Source organism: Antechinus flavipes, chromosome 5 (assembly GCF_016432865.1).
Source record: "Antechinus flavipes isolate AdamAnt ecotype Samford, QLD, Australia chromosome 5, AdamAnt_v2, whole genome shotgun sequence".
Taxonomy (NCBI): domain Eukaryota; kingdom Metazoa; phylum Chordata; class Mammalia; order Dasyuromorphia; family Dasyuridae; genus Antechinus; species Antechinus flavipes.
Genome location: NC_067402.1, coordinates 197,489,387 through 197,511,677, shown reverse-complemented (window position 1 = coordinate 197,511,677; position 22,291 = coordinate 197,489,387). Strand labels below are relative to the sequence as shown.

The following is a 22,291-nucleotide window of genomic DNA, read 5'->3' as shown; positions in this document are numbered from 1 at the left end:
ATATCACGTAAAGAGGCAATGTTTGGATACAAGTTCAATAAAAATTCCTTAAAGAGATAAAGTAAGAGTTTGAAAAAGAGGGGGGAAGGAATTTATACAGTAGAGGAGGCTATAGAGAGAAATGGACAATACTTGAAACTCATATTCATCTGACCTGGTTAAAGATAAGAAGGATATATATACACATAGTTATAGAAATACATTTTATCCAACAGGGAAATAAAATGGAAAGAGGGGAGGGAAATAAGGGAAAGGGTAGATTAAGGAAGGAAGTACTTAGTTAATACTCAAATTAATGCAGGCTATTCATTAGAAGATCTAATGCTAAAGCTTTGGCCACATAAAATTGCTAGAAAAGACCCTGATGTTAATAAAGATTGAAGGGGGAAAAAAGAGGGACAGCAGAGGAGGAGATGAATAAAGAGTATCATGTTAAAAAATGAACATGAATCTGGACAGACTTTTATTTCACCCATAAAATTAAAGAGGATAGCAGAAAGGATTAGAAACCAAAATCCAACAATAGGTTGCTTAATGGAAACATACTTGAAATAGCAAGATACACAAAGAGTTAAAATAAGAGACTGGAAAAGAATCTATTATGCTGCAGTGGAAGTAAAGGCTGGGTTGTAATGATCTGAGACAAAGCAAAAGCAAAAAGAAATGCAATTAAAAGAGATAAAAAGGGAAACTTCATTTTACTAAAAGACAACATAGATAAGTAAAGGATTCAAATAGGAAATATACCTATATTAATATCATTATATATTATTACATTAATGTATAACATACTATATGTTATATTAATATAATTAATAATATACAATATAATATATTTATATTTAATAACATTCTATATCAATACATAATATACCTCTGAAAAATGCTGAATGGAAATAGAAATATAAATTCCTCAGGTGGCATGGCACACTTACAAAAATTGACCTTGTATCATGGGATAAAAACTTCACAAACAAATGCAGAAAAGATGAAATATTAAATGCATATTTTTTCTAACCATGATACAATAAAATTGCATCCAAATTGTAATTAAAACAAAAATTAAAAATTCATTGGAAACTAAACTTTAGGAAATCTTAAAGAATGGATAGGTCAAAGAACAAATCATTTGAAGGGAATCAATGAAAAAAAGTAAGAAGAAATGGGATCTAGCAGTTCTTGTACAATGACAGTACAAAACTCTCAAAATAATTTACTACTCTACTGAGTAAGAAAAAGAGAAATTGATCAGTAGAATAAGTTAAACACATGATATAAGCACAGTAACCCATTATTTGATAAACACTCAAATCCCAACTATTAGGGCAAGAACTCTATATTTGACAAAAAACTATTGAGAAAGTTGTAAACAATATAGCAGAAACTAGATATAAACCAACAGCTCACATCAGATAGCAGCACTAAATGGGTACCTGATTTAGAAAGAAAGGATGATATCATAAGTAAATTAGAGGAGCACAAAAAAAATTACCTGTTATATCTCTGATTACAGGAAGAGTTCACTATAAAATAAGAGATAGTAAAGTTCATAGGAGGCAAAATGGCCAATTCTGATTACATAAAATTTAAAAAAAAGTTTTATAGAACAAAACCAATATGGCTAAAATTAGAAGAGAAGCAGAAAATTGGCAGAAGAAATTTTTGCAGTGAGTTTCTCTTAGAAAGGTTTTATTTCTACAATATTTAGCGAACTCAGTCAAGTTTATAAGAATTATTTCCCAAATGATAAATGGTCAAAGAACATGAATGAAGTTTTCAGAGAAAGAAATTTAATCTATCAATAGCCATATGAAAAAAACTCTAAATCACTAATACTTAGAAAAGTGAAAATTAAAAAATTCTGGGAGATCTTATATTCTTTGATTCCTTAAGTTGAGAAAGAAGGAAAACGAAAATTTATGAAGGGACCATGAAAAAATAAGCATTTTAATGCACTATTGTGGAGCTATGAGCTTGTCCAACAATTCTAGAAGACAACTTTGAAAGACTTGGGAACTCTGATCAATACAATGAGCAACCACAGTTTCAAAAGACTCATGATAAAAGATGATATCCATCTCCAGTTAGAGTAGTGATAAACTTAAAATGCTGATTGAAAAAGGTTTTTTCCCTTCTTTTTCCTCTCTATCTCTTCCTTCCTTCCTTCTTATCTCCCTTCCTTCCTTCCTTCCTTCCTTCCTTCCTTCCTTCCTAATGGCTGATGAAAGAATTTGTTTTGCATGACTATGCATATTTGTTATGGATTTTATTTTTCTTGTCTTTTCAATAAGTGGGAGGAGAGGAAGAGTGTGAAAAATTGAACAAAAAATAAAATTTAAATTAAAAAATGAATTGAGTGAATATGGATTCTACTTGATATTGGGAAAATCCCTTGGAAAATACAAAATTAAGTACAGTATGTTTCTTGCCACTAAAAGTGGGTCAGAGATTGTGTATTACAAGGCTTTATAGAGAGAGACTCAAATGGCACTGCAATTGGAATTCAATACAACTAGTTACTTTGAAGGCCTCTTCGTTTCTGCCTATAACTGAGAAAAGTGAATACTTGGCACCATCTGCTGGGACTTGTGTAAAACTGCAGACAGATCAATGAGTGACACTGCCATTACAAGGAAGTGCCATTTGCTGGAACTGAAGGGTTGTGATCCAAGTGCCTTAGTAAGGGATGTCACAATGAAGATCTCTATTCAGGGTAATATGTCAGGGACTGAGGCTTTATAGGAGTTTTGGAGCAAATCATCTAAGTCAGGTGTCAGCAGGGCTTTAACCAGGGCAGGACAATCAGAATTTTGCCCTAGAGTAATGTACTTTTTAATCTCTTTACATCCCTTAGATTCCTTAAGTTGAGAAAACAGAAAAATGAAAATTGTTGAAGGGCCTGTGGAAAAACAGGTATTTTGCTACAGTGTTGGTGGAACTATAAGCTTTTCCAGAAATTCTGAAAAGCAATTTGGAACTATACCCAACAATTATTAAAATGGATAACCTTTGACCCAGAGATATTGCTAATATGTCTAAATCTCAAAAAGATCAAAGAAAAAAAGGGAAAAGACCTATGTATACAAAAATATGGCAATAAAGAATTGGAAACTGAAGGTATGTCCACTATTTGATGATTGGCTAAACAGATTATGATATATGAATGTGAAGAAATATTACTTTTCTGTAAGAAAGGGATAGTTTTAGAAAAACCTGAGGAAAAGACCTATAAGTACAAAAAATTTATAGCAATTGTTTGAAAAGTTTTCAGAGGAAGAAATCTAATCTATCAATAGCCATATGAAAAAATGCTCTAAATCACTAACATTTGGGGAGGGAGAAGGTTTGAAGGAAGAGGAATGGATTTCTTCTAGTAGTTGTCCAAAGACCACCATCTCTTTGTCTCTCAAACCTCCAGGGGCCTGACGCAGGATGACCCTAATACTTTACTTGGCATTGGGCAGGAATCTCAAGGTTCTTATATCAAAATGCCCCTTTCTGGAACTTTGGTTTTCCTCCCCCAAAAGATTTACTCTTTGAGAAAATAGCCTGAACCTTCTCCTACTGTAGTAGCATCAGGCTTCCAATCTCACAGGTCTATAAGTTTAGACATCCATTCCCTCATTCTTCATATTTCATAAGTTGTTGAATCTTGTTCATCCTACCTACACAACATCTGGATCTCTATCTTACCTCCACAAGCTGTCACCATCTTTCCATTTACACAAATTCACCAGGTCTACTGCAGTGCCTTCCAGTTAGCTTCCCTAGTTCCAGTTTCTCTGCTCTCAACCTTTCCATGCACAGATGCCAAATTGATTTACTTTTGCAAAAATAATCATCAACAAACATTCCAATTATTATCTAATAATTAGATGGCCCAGTGGATAGAGCACCAGATCTGAAATCAGGAGGACCTAAGTTCAAATTTGGCTTCAGACACTTAATACTTGCTAACTGTGTGACTCTGGACAATTATCTTGTAGAAATAAATAAAAATGGAAAAGCACTTTACATACATCATTTCGTTTGCTCCCACAACTACCTTGAGAAGTTAGTGCTATTTTTACAAATAAATAGATAAAGAAACTGAGGTTTGTACAGTCACAAAACAGCAAGTCTATATTCTAAAATAAATATTTTCACTGCAAACCCCATTTGATCACAATACCACTGTGCCTTAAATAGCAAAAATTAAAAACAATTTTTCTATCATTGCCAATTTCCAAAGGTATCAATGCTTTAGTCAATAGGTTAGCTCTATTATATATCTGAATATGTGATAATAGCAGCACTACTAGGTCAAAGGCATGTATTGTTTAGCAATTTTAGGACTAAAGTTCAAAACTGTTTTTCAGAAAGGCTGATCCTATATATAATTTTGACAAGAGTGCACAACTGTGCCTGGCCTCCCATGATTGCTCTAACATTTGGCATTTATGATTTCTATCAATCTGATAAATATAAGGTAAAACTTCAGCAATATTTTAATTTTTGCATCTCTTATCAGTGATAGGTAGCATTATTTTACATGACTGTTGATAACTTGAGTTTCTTCCTTTGAGAATTTTCTCATATCCTTTGACTACTTATTTGTTAAGGAATGGTTCTTCTTCTTCTGTATTTGAAACAATTTCCTTAGTTTATTGTTTCAATGCCCCAATATGAGAACTTTGGATATCAAACTTTTATCACAGATTTGTTGCAAAGATTTTCCCTAATAAGTTGTTTTAGTCTTTCAATTCTATAACAATTTTATTCATGAGTTTCAATTTTATGATTGAAATTGCTCCTTTTGTCTTCCAACTTATTCTATCACTTATTAAGAATTCTTTTCCCAGAAAGAGTAGTGAAAGCCACCTCTTTTCATTCTCATGTCATGTATCCATTTGGAACTTATTATAGTATATGATGTATTGCTATTTTTAAAATATAAATCTGATCATATAAATTCCCTGCTAAAAGACCTGTCATGGTTCCTCATGTCTCCAGGATAAAAGACAAAATTTTCAATCTGTCACTTTTATTCCTTTATAATAATTCCAACCTATTTTCCAGTTTAATTTCATATAACATATTCCCTTTCATGCAGTCATCATTCTAGGCAAAGTTCTTGCTTCTTGCCTGTACCTTTACAAAAGTAGAATTTACTTACTCTTTACTCCATTTGCTAGAATTCCTAGTTTTTGTAAAAGCAAATCTCATATGTCCTCATGTGAAGAGAACTCTTCTTTCTTCATTCTTCCATTCTGTCAAACTGGATTTCTTTGTTTGTTCATCACACGTGATATTTCAATTCCTTCCTCCATGATTTTATAATAGCCTATTCTCCATTCTTGGAATGTACATCCTCTTCACCTTGATGTCTTTCTTCTTTTTAGATGTAGCTTAAGCACTGAAGCCTTTCTTGATTTCCCCAATTACTAATGCCTTCTGTCCCTAACAACCAACAATATTCTGTTACTATTTATCATGTTATGCCATTTCTTAATTTATTCTGTGTGCACTTAAATATTTGCTTATTTCCCACCAGAAAGTAAGCTCCTTGACAGTTGAGATTGTTCATACTTATATTTGTATTTCCTAGGACAGGGCCTGACACTAAATAGATTCTTAAATGCTTTTTAATATTAGTTGATTAAGTGATCTATATGTATTTATCTTTGGTATGTACTCCAGTAAAATCTTAAGTACAGGGGACTCAATAACGAAAATCTTAAATCTTTGTCATGGAAATACTAAATGAAGAATTATTTAAATCCTGGCTGGAACATGTCACTGATGTGACACAAAGATTATAGAGGACTAAAGTAGGGAAATATGAGTGATTATTGAAGAACTTCAACAGATCGGCTTATGATACATGTAAATTGAAAACAATGTTCCAATACTATGGTAACTGATGTATATGAACTGTCGGTTTAACAGAGAATACCCATGTTTCTAATTACTTTCTTTCAGGAGGAAAGTTTCTAAATTTTGGTTCCAGAGTTGAACATAAATGAAAATGATTAAATAGCAAAAAGTGCTGGGAAATGATCTAGTAAGTAGAACGCTCCACTGGAAAGAGAAAAGGATTTGGGAGCAGAAGTCAGAGCAGCTTTATTTAAGAACAGCTCAGTGTTATGACAACAGGTAGTGGATAGAATGCTGGGTCTGGAGTAAGGAAGTTTTACTGTTGTTGAGTCATTTCAATTCTGTCCAATTCTTTGTGATTTCACTTGGAGTTATCTTGGCAGATACTAAAGTGGTTTGCCATTTCCTTCTTCAGCTTATTTTACAGATGAGGAAACGGAATTCAAATGGGTCACATGACTTGCCCAGGATCAAACAGATAATAAGTATCTGAGGTCAAATTTGAACTCAAGCCCTCTTGACTCCAGGGCTGCACTCTATCCACTATATCATCTAGCTATTCTAGGAGAAAGGAAGATCAGCTCAAATCAATCTCAGATATTATTTGTGTGACCTGGACAAGTCATTTAACTTCTGTAAGCCTCAGTTTCATCATTTGTCAAAGGGAGATAATAATACCTACCTCCAGGGGTTGTTGTAAACATCAAATGAAATACTTGTAGCACACACTGAAGGAATATGTTTATTCCCTTCCTATTCCCCTTTCCCCATAGGGTAAATTTGACCCACATGCTGTAGTTTGCCAAACTCTACCCTAAAAGAACTCTACATCCTTGCCACCAATGGATGGGGCTTGTTGCAAAGTAAATTAGTGTCTCATTTAATTTCATTCTATTCCATAATTTGAACTAGCAGACTAGCCCAAGTCATGCTAACCTACAAAAAAAGAACCCAGTGCTTGAAAGAGAATTGTTCTTCCTTTTTTCCCTTACATTTTTGTGGAAATTAACGGGAGAAGGGAGAAGGTAGTACTAGGATTCTATGAGAAGGGAACCAGTCTTAGGACTCTACAATGCTCGATTACCTGAAACACATGTTTCTTTCATGTATCTATGTGTTCTATGTGTGTGCTCAATCTTCTTTTTGATACTTTTTATATTTATGGAAGAATATCTAGGTTTATAGGATAATGTTTGTTACTATTTATCATTCTATGCCATTACAATAAATACCTCCACCTTTAGCTGTGTCAAATGACTATTGAGGAAAAATCCAACAGTAGGAATTTATTGGCTACATAGTTTTAAGAATGCAGAACTATTTTAGGGCAGAAGTTCTACATGGAACCCAGCCAGCAAATGCAAGTTGAAGAGATAGTCTCTGCTATTTTAACGACTAAAGAGAATAGGGCTTTGGATCATTTAAAAGCATATGGTAAAAACCCTTATTGTCAATGGAGAAACACTTTAATACAAATAGTGACTAAGTAAGAATGCCTCTCTCACCCTATCATTTGACTTACTTCTAGAAATGCTAGTTATATTGATAAGGTAAGAGAACAAAGTTAAAAGCATAAACATCCAAAAGAGTAGACCCTAAGCTCCTATTTTACAAGGGAAAATTCAGTCTTGGGAAAGAGTGCTTCCCCCCAGAAATGCCCAAGTAAAGACAAAAGGAATCAATAAAATATAATTTTAAAAGCTAGAATATACAAGAAGTTACTAATTTTATTTAGTAGCTTCTTGTAAATTCTAGCTTTAGTGAGCAAAATTTGTAATTTTGACCTAGGTGGCTCTCAATGCAGGACTTCCTACCATAATCAAAACTTCCTACAATATTATTTCCCAAGTCCTTTACCCCCTCTATACTAGCCTGGAAAAATCTTTATACATATTGGAACCAAATTTTAAAATGTGCCAATTGATGAAATGACTAACAATGAATGCCTATAAAATGAGGGGTTGGACTAGGTAAAGAACTAAAACTTAACTAGAGAAGGACAAGAAGGCTTTACATCAGGGTACAAAAGTCTCTGACAGTATTTCTAGCTTAGAATTTAATTTTTTTTTTTTAATGATTGAAAATAGAAAGCTACCTGCTGTCATGCTTTCTCCCTTTTCCAAATCCTATGGCCACATCCCAGGTGAGCTGATTCCTTCTTGAAAGCAGTCCCCATCAGTTTGTTCCCAGTGTCTTTTCCTTTCCATAAGGTCTTTTATTAAAACTTAGTGTTTCTCTCCTAACGCTAAGAGAATTTTTCTTTCAAAATTAATTTGAGAATGTTTCATGCTGCTTGTCCAAGTAAATTTCTGTGATTATTGTTCCTTGCAATAAAATAGCTAATTTATGACTCTAGATGGTTTCTAAAGTTACATTCCAATTATAACATTCTATAGTCCTAGGGTTCTTTTTGTTTTTATTTCTATAATATAGAGATTGGTAAAAAAAAAAAAAATTACTTAGGTTCTAATCCTAACTAAACTCTAAATTATTACAGATAAAGGCAAGTCATTTCCCTTCTCTGGTACTTAATTTTCAAATCTGTAATTATGAGGTTTGGACCAGATGATCACTAAATTAACTTCCTGCTCTAGATTCTGTTATCCACTTCCACATTAAACTCTCCTCCAATTTTTCATCTCCTTTTCTGTATGAATAGTAAGTTCGCTGAAGTAACCATTCTCTTTCCTGATCATTGTTCCCTCCCTGCTTTACTTATTTCCGAAGCACTTGTTACCCTTTCCCTGTCATGAGGGGCTGTGGTCCCCAAGTCAGAAATTTCCTTGGGCTTTACATCCTTAATAAGGTTACTAAAACTTAATGAAAGACAGTGTTAAGCCTGACTACAAACAGAAGGTAACACAATTACATCGATAAATATTCCATTGTATATAAATATGATATGGTGACAAAGCTAACATTCAGCTAAAGAAAATGGAGATATAGACACAAAGACTATGTATTTTTATTTTATAAATTCATATATAAAATGCCAGCTAAAATATACTGGTTTTATTCTGGAGGGCATTTTGAAACTATGCTTAAAGGACAATCAGTCTGCATACCCTATGATCCAACAGTGTCCCTACTGGGTCTTCTAAAGAGATCATAAAAGAGGGGAAAGGATCCACATGTACAAAAATATTTGTAGCAGCTTTTTTTAGAATGGGAGGGAATTGGAAATTGAATAGCTGCCCATTAAATTGGGGAATGATTGAATAAGTTATGATATATGAATGTAATAGAGAACTGATTCCATTCCACAAAATTCCAATTTCATAGAATATTGTTCTAAAAGAAATGATGAGCAGGCTGATTTCAGAAAAGCCTGAAAGATTTACATGAACTAATGCTGAATGAAGTGCGCAGAAGCAAAACAATTGTATACAGTAACAGAAAGATTGTGGTGATTAATTGTGATGGATTGGCTATTCTCAGTAATGCAATGATTCAAGACAATTACAAAAGACTTGGATTGGAAAATATCCAGAGAGAACTACTGAGACTGAATATGAATCAAAGAATAGTATTTTCACCTTTTTTTTTTGCTTTGTTTACTTTTTCTTGTCGTGTTTGCTTTTTTCCCCCCCTTTTGGTCTGACTTTTCTTGCACAACTGACAAATATGGAAATATGTTTAAAAAAGGATTGTTTATGTTTAACCTTTATCAGATTGCTTGGTGTAAGAGGTGGGAGAGGGGGAGAAAAGAGAGGAAGAAAAAATTTGGAACACAAAAGTCTTATAAAAATGAATATTGAAAATTATCTTTACATGTAAAGTAAAATACTACTGACAAATAAAATGTACTGGTTTTGGCTAACAAATCAAAAAAAGCTTCTTAAAGTGGAAAATGGTTAGAGACAGTGAAATTCCTTACTAGCTTCCTTTAACAACAAAAAATATTTAATCATCCCTTTATGCTTGAAGTAAAACAAAGAAAGAAACAAAAGAAATCTCAGCAGGTAACATAATACCTTACATATAATAGGTACTTAATTAATGTTTGCTGTTTTAGAATCTAAAGAAAACAAGAATTTAGGATACCAGATAAGTTTATAGTATTTTTAAAAAGAAGATTATGTGAACAAAGGTGAGGAAGAAGTGTTTTCAGACATGATATACATAGAGAGTTACAGAAATGGGAGATGGAGTGCCAAGTGTGAGGAGCAAAGAAAAGGTCAATTTGGCTGGATCTTAGAGGACTGAGATAGATAGATAAACAGATAGATAGATAGATAGATAGATAGATAGATAGATAGATAGATAGATAGATAGATAGATAAAAGTAATACTGGAGTTTATATTTTATCCTAAAGGCAACAGGAGTCAATAATTTATTAAGGGAATAGAATCAATTTAATAGCTGTATGGAAGATGAGAATTTCAATAGCTCAGGCAACGAGTAATAAGGACCTAAACCACAATGGTGGCCATGTGAGTGGAGAAGTGGTTTTAGATGTGAGAGATGTGAAAGTAGAATTGTTCTATAAGAAATAATGAACAGGCAGATTTCAGAAAAACCTGGACTTACATGAATTACATGATGCTGAATGAAGTGGGCAAAACCAGGAGAACATTGTACACAGTAACAGCGAAATTATGATGACCAACTATGAGTGACCTAGCTTTTATCAGCAAAACAATAATCTAAGACAGTTCCAATAGACTTGTGATAAAAAATGCTATCCATATTGAGATACAACTATAGAGAAAGAACTATGGGGACTGAATGTGGATTGAAGCACATTATTTTCACTTTTTTTTTCTTTTTGGTTTGCTTTTTCTTTCTCATGTTTTTTTCCCCTTCTGATTTTTTCTTTTACAATATGACTAATAAGGAAATATATTGAAAATTATTGTTTTTGCATAACCTATATCAAACTTCTTCCTGTTGTGGGGAAGGGGGAATAGAAGAGAAAAATTGGAACTCAAAATCTTACAAAAATGAATGTTGAAAACTATATATGTAATTGGAAAAAATTTTAAAAATCACTTTTCACTTTTACTATTAAGTGAAAAAATAAAAATTCAAAAGTTCAAAAAAATAAAATGAGATGTGAAAGTAGAAACAGAATTAGCAAATGAATACACCGAGTGAGGGAGTCCATTTAAGAAAAATGCTGGTGTTATAAACTTTAGAATTGGGGAAAAGTATCTTTCATTGAAATAGGGAACTTTGGGAAAGATGAGTTGTTTTGAGTTTGCTGAGTTTGAGTTCAAACATCCATTCTGAAATAGCCAATAGGCAACTGGTGATGTGGAACTGAAACTTAGGGGAGAAACTGGTGTCAGATATATACTTTTGAAAATCATCTGCCTAGAAGTAAAAATTAAATCCAGGAGAAGTGAAAATAAGGCTTTTTTTTCCCTTTTTTTTTTTTTAACTATGACAAGCGGGACTTTGTTTTCCTTGACTATGTATTTTGTTACAAGGGGTTCCATTTTTATGTGATGGTGGTTTCTTTTTTATATGATGGTGATATGGATAACTGGGAAAGGTGAATTTTTGTTACTTAGATTAATGAAAATTAATGAGAGCCAATAAGGTCAACAAAAAGAAAGTAACTATGATAGAGTCTATGGGACACTCATAATTAAGGCAGTGTGATATTGATGATCCAGCAAAGAATTCTAAAAAGACTAAAGAACTAGAAGACTAGAAGATCACTAAAATGCAGGAGAGAAAGAATATAAGAGGCGAGGATACCAAAAACAGTGTAAAATACAGCACAGGGTTGCATGAATGAATTGAAGGAACTGAAATATTTATATGCACTCTGTATATGCAGGCAAGACCCTTTTGCCATACATCCCAGCGCAGGATACTGTCCTAAAAAGCACTGTTTAAATCTCCCGGAAATGGCACCTTTTGGGGGACAACCAACAGTTCAGGATTTTTGGCAGAAATTCTTAAGGTATATTAGTCACCCATGAAAGTCAAATAGCATGTCTTGATACAAAAGTATACATGCTATACCCTGATAATGCTTCCTTAAGGGGAATCCTTACTTCTGTGGAAGGCAGGTGACTTTTTCAAAGACAACACCACGATTCACTACCCTGTGGTGTCCCGGGCGCTCTGCACAGTACTTGGCATAAAGTTTGCGCTTAATACACGTTAGTTGTGCTACTGACTGACGGGGGGCAAGTGAGAGCCTGGGGAGGGTCACAGAAAGGCAATGAAGCCAGGTGGGTGCTGAGGGGAGAGTCCCAAAGGTGACAGAACAGAGGTGACCCAGAGCGCTGAGGGCACAGAGACGAGGCTGCCCTCGCCACGCAGGTGGTACATCCAGGTTAGGATGTATACACCGAGGAAGCCCCGGTAAAAACAGTAAGGGAGGCTGGGAAGTGGTGGACAGAGAGAGGAAACTGGACTAGCTAAGTGAGCCAGCGCCTCCCTGAGGGGCGGGCCAGGAGAGGACTGCCGTAAACTCTCATCCGGCCCCTACGGGGTTAACAATCAGGGCCGAGGAGAAAGGGAAGAACTCGGTTTCCAGGGTAACGGCTCCGACTGTTCCGGCAGCACTGGCTCGTACCACTGTCCCAGCGGGAGCGGGGGGAGCCAGAAAGAAAGGGAGAAGGAACTGCTCAGTGGAGGGGGACGCCCCGGACTCTACCAAGTGAGCAGCCCGCCCGCTAGCCCTGAAGCCTGAGGGGAGCCTCGCGACGGCGGCCGAGACGGCGAAAAGAGGAGAAGGAGGAGGAGGAGGAGGAAGCGAAGGAGGAGGAGGAAGCGGCGGCGGTGGAGGCGGCGGCGGTCTCCTTGCGCGAGCCGGGAGCGCCCAACTGCCGGAGGGCGGAGGGGGGAGAGAAAGATCGGCCCTCACCGTCCTGATCAGCCGCCTTGTCCCCCCGCCTGGGCGGCGGAGTGCGGGCGGCCCGGGGCTGCTAGGTTTGAAAAGCGGGCGAGAGACAAAGGCAGCAGGAAGCCTCTCCGGCGGCCCGGAGCCCAGGGCGCCCGGCCTCCCTGCCAGCCCGCCCGCCCCCACCCGACCTCTTCCCGGCCAGGCGGCGGCGGCGGCGGTGGCCGCCGGAGGCAGAGGCGGCAGCGGCAGCGGCAGCGGCGGCAGGAGGAGGAGAAAGAAGAGGATGCAGCAGGGGGCGTGGGAGCGGCGGCGGCGGAGCGGAGGCAGCCTCGCTCCCCGAGCCCGGCGGGGCTAGAGCAGCGGGGCCCTGCGGAGCCGGGCGGGGCCGCGTGAGTGCGAGCGAGCGAGGCAGCGAGCCCGCAACCCGGCATGTGAGCGCGAAGCCGCGGGAGGACTGGGGTAGACAGGCGGGCAGGGCAGGGCAGGGCAGGGCCGGCGAGGCAGGAAGGACGGACCCGGAGGAGGAGCGACTTTGGCGGCTTTGGCGGCGGCGGCGGCGCGGAGCCGGAAGGCCGGGAGAGCTGGGGGGGATCTCGGGCCCGCGGCGGCGGCGGCGGAGGCGGAGGCGGCGGTGGTGAGCGGGGCTCGGCCCCTCCTCGGGCCAGGGGCGGCTGGGGCCCGGGCCCGCGCCTCCTCCCCCCGGCGCCCGTGAAGGGGGGAGGAGGAAGATGGAGACGCACATCTCGTGCCTGTTCCCGGAGCTGCTGGCTATGATCTTCGGCTACCTGGATGTGCGGGACAAGGGGCGCGCGGCGCAGGTGTGCACAGCCTGGCGGGACGCCGCCTACCACAAGTCCGTGTGGCGGGGGGTGGAGGCCAAGCTGCACCTGCGCCGCGCCAACCCGTCCCTGTTCCCCAGCCTGCAGGCCCGCGGCATCCGGCGGGTGCAGATCCTCAGCCTGCGCCGCAGCCTCAGCTACGTGATCCAGGGCATGGCCAACATCGAGAGCCTTAACCTGAGCGGCTGCTACAACCTCACGGACAACGGGCTGGGCCACGCGTTTGTGCAGGAGATCGGTTCCCTGCGGGCCCTCAACCTGAGCCTGTGCAAGCAGATCACCGACAGCAGCCTGGGCCGCATAGCTCAGTACCTCAAGGGCCTCGAGGTGCTGGAGCTGGGAGGCTGCAGCAACATCACCAATACGGGCCTGCTGCTCATAGCCTGGGGGCTGCAGCGCCTCAAGAGTCTCAACCTGCGCAGCTGCCGCCACCTCTCAGACGTGGGCATCGGGCACCTGGCTGGCATGACCCGCAGCGCGGCCGAGGGCTGCCTGGGCCTAGAGCAGCTCACGCTGCAGGACTGCCAGAAGCTCACCGACCTGTCCCTCAAGCACATCTCCCGGGGCCTGGCCGGCCTCAGGCTGCTCAACCTCAGCTTCTGCGGGGGCATCTCAGATGCGGGCCTCCTGCACCTGTCCCACATGGGCAGCCTGCGCAGCCTCAACCTGCGCTCCTGCGACAACATCAGCGACACCGGCATCATGCACCTGGCCATGGGCAGCCTGCGGCTCTCCGGCCTGGACGTGTCCTTCTGTGACAAGGTGGGTGACCAGAGTCTGGCCTACATCGCCCAAGGCCTGGACGGCCTCAAATCTCTGTCCTTGTGCTCCTGCCATATCAGCGACGACGGCATCAATCGCATGGTCCGGCAGATGCACGGGCTGCGCACCCTCAACATTGGCCAGTGCGTGCGGATCACCGACAAGGGCCTGGAGCTGATCGCCGAGCACCTCAGCCAGCTCACGGGCATCGATCTCTACGGCTGCACGCGCATCACCAAGCGGGGCCTGGAGCGCATCACCCAGCTGCCCTGCCTCAAGGTGCTCAATCTGGGACTCTGGCAGATGACTGAAAGTGAGAAAGTCAGGTGAGGGCGGCAGGGCCGGGCTCCCTCCCTCCCTCCTGCATCGTGCCCTGGACACAGACTCTCTTCCCTTCCTTGGGCCCGATGGGGCCCCTTCTGTCTTGGCATTTGGGGCTGGAAACGGATCCAGCTTTGTCATTCCTCTGCTGCACTCAGTCCACCGTGTCCTTCACACTGAGGATGGGGACAGCCCCAATCACATAGAGCCACCCCTTTTTGCATAGGAATTGAAGACTGATTCAACTGCCTGTACCCCTGCCACCTTGCATTGAGGAGTGTAGGATGAAGGAGGGTCAAGTGACTAGTCTCTTTAAACCAGAGGAGTTGCTGAAGAAGCTCTGCCTTCACTTATGCATTTAATTGAATACTGTGATCTGGTTTTTTATTTTGAAGTGTATAAAAAAACAAAACAACAACAAAAAAAACAGCAAACCCAGCTACTACATTCTCTACTTGTGTAACTAATCCTGGTCTCTTCTCATTATTTCTTCTTTTATAACAAATCTGGCATTCATGCTATTTTTCCTTTTTCCTTTTTTTTTTTTAATTTTGGAAGAAATTTGAAATCCTTGTGGATTTTTAAGTACCATTCTTTTCTGCTGAATATATCCTATATATTATATATATGTGTATGAAATATATATAATATATACATTTATATATGTCTGGCTACCTCGTTTTAGTTTACTTTTTTCTGAAGCCCTGGAATTCTTACAAGAAAGATATTTTGAGACTGAAACATTTTTGTGCCTAGACTGGAAAGAGACCCCTATGGGTTTGTAAATCATTTTGTTTTGATTCTTCTAAATTACCCCATCCAGCGTATCTCACTTCCATATTCTGGCTATAATTTTCTCTCTTTCCTCCATAGAAATTGGGGGACCCAACTGTATCTCTGAAACTTGACTTAATTTATAGCACAAATGATAGGGAAAATGAGGACTGGACTGGTTTATTTTTGTTTTTTGTTTGTGTTTTTTTTTTTTTGTTGTTTGTTTAAAGTGAGATGCAGATTGTGTCTTGAAAATGATTATTATATATGCAAACTCTACCTTCCCTCTAACCCCTTTTCCAAATTTCCCTACCAAGAAAAAAAAAAAAAAAAGGTCATGGAGGCTTCCTGTTGGGAGTGGAGAAAGGTGCAGAACTGGCCTGTAGAACCCAGGGGCTGTAAAGTGAAGGGGGAGGAGACTGAAATTCATGTCTTATCTCAGTTCGGTCAATAAAATGGAGCTCATGGGTTTTTTTAAAATTCTGTTTCTAAATGGAGGAATAGATGACTTTTGGTTTAAGGGGTGTTATTATTTTTGTTGTTTGTTTTTGCTTTTTTGGTTTTTTATTTTTTTAATTTTTTTGGTGGTGGGTGGGAACTGTGGCTTTAAAAAAATGTTTACTTTTTGAGTAGGGAGGGCCTTTCTTTTCTTTTCTTTTCTTTTCTTTTTTTTTTAAAGAATCCTCCACAGTAATAGGCCAGATCACAGAGTTAAAACAAACCCAGAGACCCTATCAATTAATTGTACTGTTTGTGAATTTGTATAAATAATAACAAAGATCCTCTTAAAAACATTTTATATTCTTACAGTAAAAGGTTAAACTGATATTTATATAATAAAAAGAGGAAATATGAAATATGTTTTTGAAAAAAAAATCAGTCTATCTGTGAATTATTTTTAAGGCACTGTGTGTTTATTTTTGTATATTCTAGAGTTAAAGGACATAATGCATTCTGAATGGATCTATAATAGCCTTACAATTAAAAGTTTACTTTTTAGAAGAATCATTGAAATCTCCTAGAAATTAGACTATATATCAAACTTTAGTTTAAATCTAGTTTTTCTCTTTCAAATGTATAATATTCACATGGGAATTTCAAGAAATGAAACAAAACCCAACAGAATGGCCAACTTTTCTTTTAAGGGAGAATGGGGTATAAAAATAAGTTGCTAAGTATGGGGCAAAAAAAAAATCACACATTGAAAGAAGGAGTGGAAGGAGTAATGGGGTCTCCCTTACTGTTCTCATATTGGGTGTGGGGAGGATGTGAAATGGTGGAGGGAGCTAAAGCCATTGTTCAGGAAAGTTAAGAGAGAGCTGTCCTTGCTTGCTTGTTCAGTCATGCATACTGAATCTCTCACAGTGTGAAGGTCCCCATGGAAAAGAGTAGGGTAGTTCATCCCCTCTTTTTAACATTCCTCTCCAGGCCTGGCTGTATTTAAGCCCTTTCCTGGGGGAGGGGAGACAAGAAGTTCTCCTACATTTGCATTTTAACCACTTCCACAGTTGAAGCAGGCCCCTGATTCTACCCTGGTGAGTGTTTTTACAGTGCAAGAGGGTTCTTTACAGCTCTGCTACCCCTTTAATGAAGAGTTAGTTACCTCTGAATCTGACACCTACTTGCTTTGAGACTATGGATATGAAGTTTCTGGCTCACATTCATCTTGTTTTTATTCAGAGTTTTACGCACTTCATTTTTCTTAAGTCATACTGATAAAGGAACTGACATTTATAAAATGTATGTAAAATAGGAACACAAAACTTCTCTGAATCAGCCCCCTTCCCAGAGAGAGGCCAACATCTAGCTTCGGCTAGGGTAAGATTGTTTTGTAAAATTTCCAAGCTTTCTGCTTGAGTATATCACAAAAGCTGCATTGTTCCCTTTAGGAAAGCCAGCACAATTGGGTCTAATTGAGCCTGACACTATATCCATCTTCTTTTGCTTTGAAGGAGGTGTGGATCTCTACCCAGCTAGAAGTTTACAATACTTACTAAAAAAATGGATGATGTGTGAACCCCAAATAAAAACTAGAAATTTAAGATCAGGGTCAGAATTCGAATTTAACATCACACTGCAACTCAAGGGTTATGTAAGATTTCAGCCCATTTTGATTCTCAGAAGTCCTCCCACATAGATAGAAATAAACTACATATCCTTTCCTTCTAGATATGTTAGGATCCCTAAACATGCATCTTTTTTTTATGGTAATAAGACTTTTTATTTCTATGTTAAGATGTGCTAAGATTTATAGTGATCAAATGTCTTCATACTAAAATATATCATTTGGTTCTTAAAAACCATCTTTCTGAAAAAATTGAATGTTTCAATTAGATTTTTTTTTTAAGCTCAATTCCATACTCTGGAGAATCTATTACATTTGACTAATGATCTGCGTTGGGGTTAGTCTGTTACCTTCAGCTAAACAATGGCTTTGAGAGAAAGCAAAGAAATATCCAAAATGGGAATGGTAAATAGAAATAACATTCCATAGAAATCGTTTGGTTGATTAAAAGGTACAAGGCCAAAGTCTGTCTTTCAAAATCAAGAGCAAGAGAGAATAATGATATAAATAAAGTAGCCCAAAACTCAAAGTTAGAACGTAAGCAAATACTAACGAATCAAATTGATGATTGAAAATCAAAATAGTACTTATTTTTATAAACTTCATGGTCTTGATGGAACTATCATATTGCTACAGGAACAATTTCAACAGATCTCACCTCTTCAGGCAAAAGTCCCTTTAAAATATTGCAGCCTGTGCCAAAAAGATAATCGATAAACTCAACTGCATGGCTGAAATGGTTTCTGCAGCCCCCAAGGACACCAAGTGGGCACCAGGCCAAAGTTGTTGGAACCATTGCATAATGTTCCCAGCAATAGGGTCTCTTTCTGCTGAATTCCTTAACCTTAAGGAGAAAGCTCTTCATATGTACTTAGAAGTATTACATTAGGCTTTTGAGAAAAAATTCTTCTGCATTTGGCGGTTATTAATAAATGAAATTAAAATCCATGTTATTTTTTTTTAATGTTAAAAATACCTTCAAAAGTGATCTCTTTTGAAGGGGGAATGATTGGGGAGAGTGGGGAAGAAAACATTTAAAATCTTTTAAGATTACTTTTTTTTTTTTCCTTCAACAAAACCCCTAAGAATAGGCTAACTTTGGAAAAGAAATAAATGCTTTCACTGTTGACTATGAGGATGTAAATTCAAGTTTTCAAAGGTCAAGGGGCCCTGGCCCAACAAAAAGAATCTCTAGATTAAAAGATGTAAAACAAAACCAAGATTTTGATGTAGCTTCAAATCAGTTTTGCTTCTCAGTCTAATGAAAAAGAAAGGCCTTAGCCTTTGATGATTTTTTTTTTGGCATTGTTCTGATATAGAATGGCAAATCTAAGGCAAAAAAAAGTCTTCTCTATTCTTGTTCTCTTCCATCCCCTTTAAAAGTGAATTTTATCCCTCTGCCCTTTTAACAAGACTAAATTTTGTGCCACCATGAACCACTGAGGAGTCAGAAGGTTAAGCTTTTTGACAAAATCATAAGGATTATGGATAAAGCTAGGATTAGGAATTAGAACACTGGATCCAATTCCAAATATTTAAGTGTGGTACTACTGAAGTGCCTCAGGCAATACATTTACTTCTATCCCTGTCAATAAAGGTAAGCAAAGCTAAAGTACTTTAACAGTCTTTGAGGAAAGATATTTGACTCAATGCCAAATATTTATAAATTAACCAAAATGAAGTGTATCCTTGAAGCAAGAGTATACATTTCCAACTCGGATTTTCTGGAAAATTAGTAAATGCAAATGGCCACAAAATACTGCTGTTAGTCAGCAATTTTCTTCCCTCTTTAGAGAGACTATTCCATACCTTAGCAGAGTGTAGAAACAACCATGAATTCTTAGTCTGTGCCTACCATTTTTCAATGGTATCTACCTACATAGATACATTTATAAAAGCTCATCACAATGTTGGGCTCTGCAACTTCTGAAAATTAATCTGTGTTATCGAGAGGAGTCCCTGATGAAGCAGTTCCTTCAAATCTTAAAGAACAGAAGTATGTCTTACATCACCTGTTTTGAATATTGATCTTAATAATTTGGTTCTGAAAGCTAACTCTTCCAAGTAGCAATAAGAAAAGTGTAATTAAAGACCTTCTTATTGCAGCATCATGTATGTTGCCCGGTTTATGTGCAGTTTTAAGTCACACTAAAAGAGTTCATAGCATAGAAGTCAGCACTGAAAGAGGCCTCAGAAAACAATCAAACCATTTTATAGAAACAGATTCCAAAAATAAAGACAGAAGTTGTTACTTAGTAGAGTGAACTGACACCTCCTGAGTCCAAATTTAGTCCTCTCCATCATACCACATTTATATGGTGTTTTCTTAAAGCATTTTAATATCAATTATTTCGGATGAATTCTTTCATCTAGAAGGTATAGATAGCATGGCATAATGGATACAGATAAATAGCCTTATAGCTCAGAAGTCTCTGAGAGTTCCCTAGATCGGTATAATCACAGGTCCAGTCTCTATCCCTATCTTTTTCTATCTGTTTCTTCCAAAAGAAGTAATACCTTTTTTCCCCCCTTATTTTCCTTAAAAAAAAACCAAAAAACAAAAAACTCAAAAAACTGAAAGTTCTTTTTCTTTCTATAGTCTGACTTAAAGAACAAATATAGCCAACACATTTTTGTTTGTGGAGGAAAGTAATAGCACTAAATCACAAAAGGGCAGAAGAAAATATTTTCAGCTATAAAGAAATTGGAATAACAAGATCAAATGGAATGAACCTGTATCCTTGAATATGATTTACCTGCATGTTCTTAGTCATATTATAGGATTTCTCTATGCTTCTCAAAGAGGTGTTGTTTTTCTGGTTTTGTTTCACAAATAGGATTATGTGATAGCAAATAGTTTGGGTGGTTTTCTCGATGGGACAAGTAATACATGAAAGGGTTTAAGGAATTTGCCTGAGCTGATTAGCCCTATCAAAACTTCAGTTCTAGACCTTGCTCTAATAACCACATCAGAGGGATAGCATCTAACGTGCAGCCAGTTCTTTGATCCAGTTCTCCTTTACTGCTTGACTGCCACCTTTTACCCATCTCCTCAGAAAGTCCTTACTAATGGCTGACATTTACATAGTGCTCAAAAGCTGACTTTGCATTTATTTGATCCTCTTGAGAATCTTAAGAAATAGTTTCCTCTGGTTTTAGCCCCATTTTACAGAATAGAGACCAATTTTTGCCTTTTCTTTATGATAGAAAAATATCGCCTTTTCTTTGTGACAGAAAAAGCCACTGCTAAAAATTTTTCAAGCATCAGACTACCTTAGATATGCGTGGTCCCCATTCATAGTACACACACAACTGCAGGAGATTCTAAGAACCCAGAGACAGTGGGCAAATGGAGGATGGGACTATTGGTACCCTCTAGTGTCAAATCTATCACCAGCTGTCTTCAGAGAATTTAAGCCAACACTAATTCTCCCTTCCCTTCTCCACCCCCATCTCCATTTGGAGAAGAATCTTCTGCAAGTTGGTACTTAGGATAACCACAAAACTAGCATCCTGTGCATGCTTAATTTCTGCTGACAGACCAGGAAGCATACCAGTATATTTGTAATCCTTCCATGAGACAGAATCATAAATTGAAGGAGTATCAGTTATGTTTTCTCTTCCAACAAAAACATAAGAAACCTGGACTTCTAAAACACTCTTCTGTTGTTAACCCCTCTTTTTGATGAAAAATTTGTAAAGATTGAACAGGAATTGCATAGCACCTTCTGCATTTCATCCTTCAACTTTCATATTCCCATAGAAGCCCAGAGTCTAGCATAATAATTTCTACCCAGATGATGAAGACATGATGCTAGATTTATTCTCTGAGTTGGTAGTGGTTGGAGAATTTTTTTTTTTGTCATGACTTTTAGGAAAGTAATCCTTTTCCAAGATAGGTTCCTAAATTACCTAACAGAAAGGAAAGCAATTATTTCCTATGTACAAGAGATAGAAGTATTTAAGAAGTAATTAAGATGAAATTCCATAATGGTATCTCCATTCCTCCCCTCCTTCTTTAGGAAATAGAATTTTATAACATCTCTATTTCCTGTCATAGTGCCTCCTAAGGAAATCTCACTCCAAAACTTGTGTTAAATTATAGAACAGATAACTTCCTTTCTCTTTCTCTCAAGCTTAACTTGAGTGGCAGAGCAAGATTCATTCTGAGTGAGGGAGAAAAAAAAGTAGTTCTCATATTAAAAAAAAAAATACTAATCTAATAAGTGTACCGATGTGAGGGAGAATCTATACTAGTGCTGAACTCTCTCAAAGAAATTTTCAAGAATCTTAGATTAAAAATGCCTTTCCAATCCCACTGACAATCTCCCAAAGACTGCAACTTTGTTAGCAGTTAACAACCTAATATAATAGTCAGTCCGGTTAACTTGTTTTAAGAAAACCTAGTATGAAAATCTAGAGTTACATAGATAAGATAGTAATTTGCTTTAAAAGGATTCATTTTTCTTTTTCTTTAACAGTTAGACTTTTATAGAAAATCTGAACCAGGATGATATACACAAAACCTTTTAGGAACATATTTACTACTATGACTACCATGATGATTGTGAAAGCATTACTCGCTTGAGATAACATATATAATCCAACAGAAGAATAGTCATTCTGTGTTAACTTTATCAGACTCTCTCTGCAGCTACATTTAGAGTAGGAGTTCTTTATCAGTTTGTGTCATAGATCCTTTTGGCAGTCTAATTTGGCAGCTTCTGAACCCCTTCTCAGAATTGTGTTTTTAAATTCATAAAATAAAAACATAGGATTCAATCATATTGAAATATAGATGTCAACATATTAATTTTTTTTTTTTACAAAACCATTGTTAAAAAACCCCTCATATAGAATAGACATAT

General features: G+C 38.1%; 2 protein-coding genes across 3 annotated transcripts in view; one reads left to right on the top strand and one right to left on the bottom strand.

Annotated features, from left to right (window-relative positions):
- Positions 1-22,291, bottom strand: part of WNT5B (Wnt family member 5B) — a 146,735-nt gene that overhangs the window by 37,817 nt on the left and 86,627 nt on the right. The window lies entirely within an intron of this gene.
- FBXL14 (F-box and leucine rich repeat protein 14) lies at positions 13,293-16,030 on the top strand. Its single transcript, XM_051962830.1, has one exon. It carries the CDS (start codon positions 13,391-13,393, stop codon positions 14,591-14,593), a length of 1,203 nt encoding a protein of 400 aa, XP_051818790.1. The 5' UTR covers positions 13,293-13,390; the 3' UTR covers positions 14,594-16,030.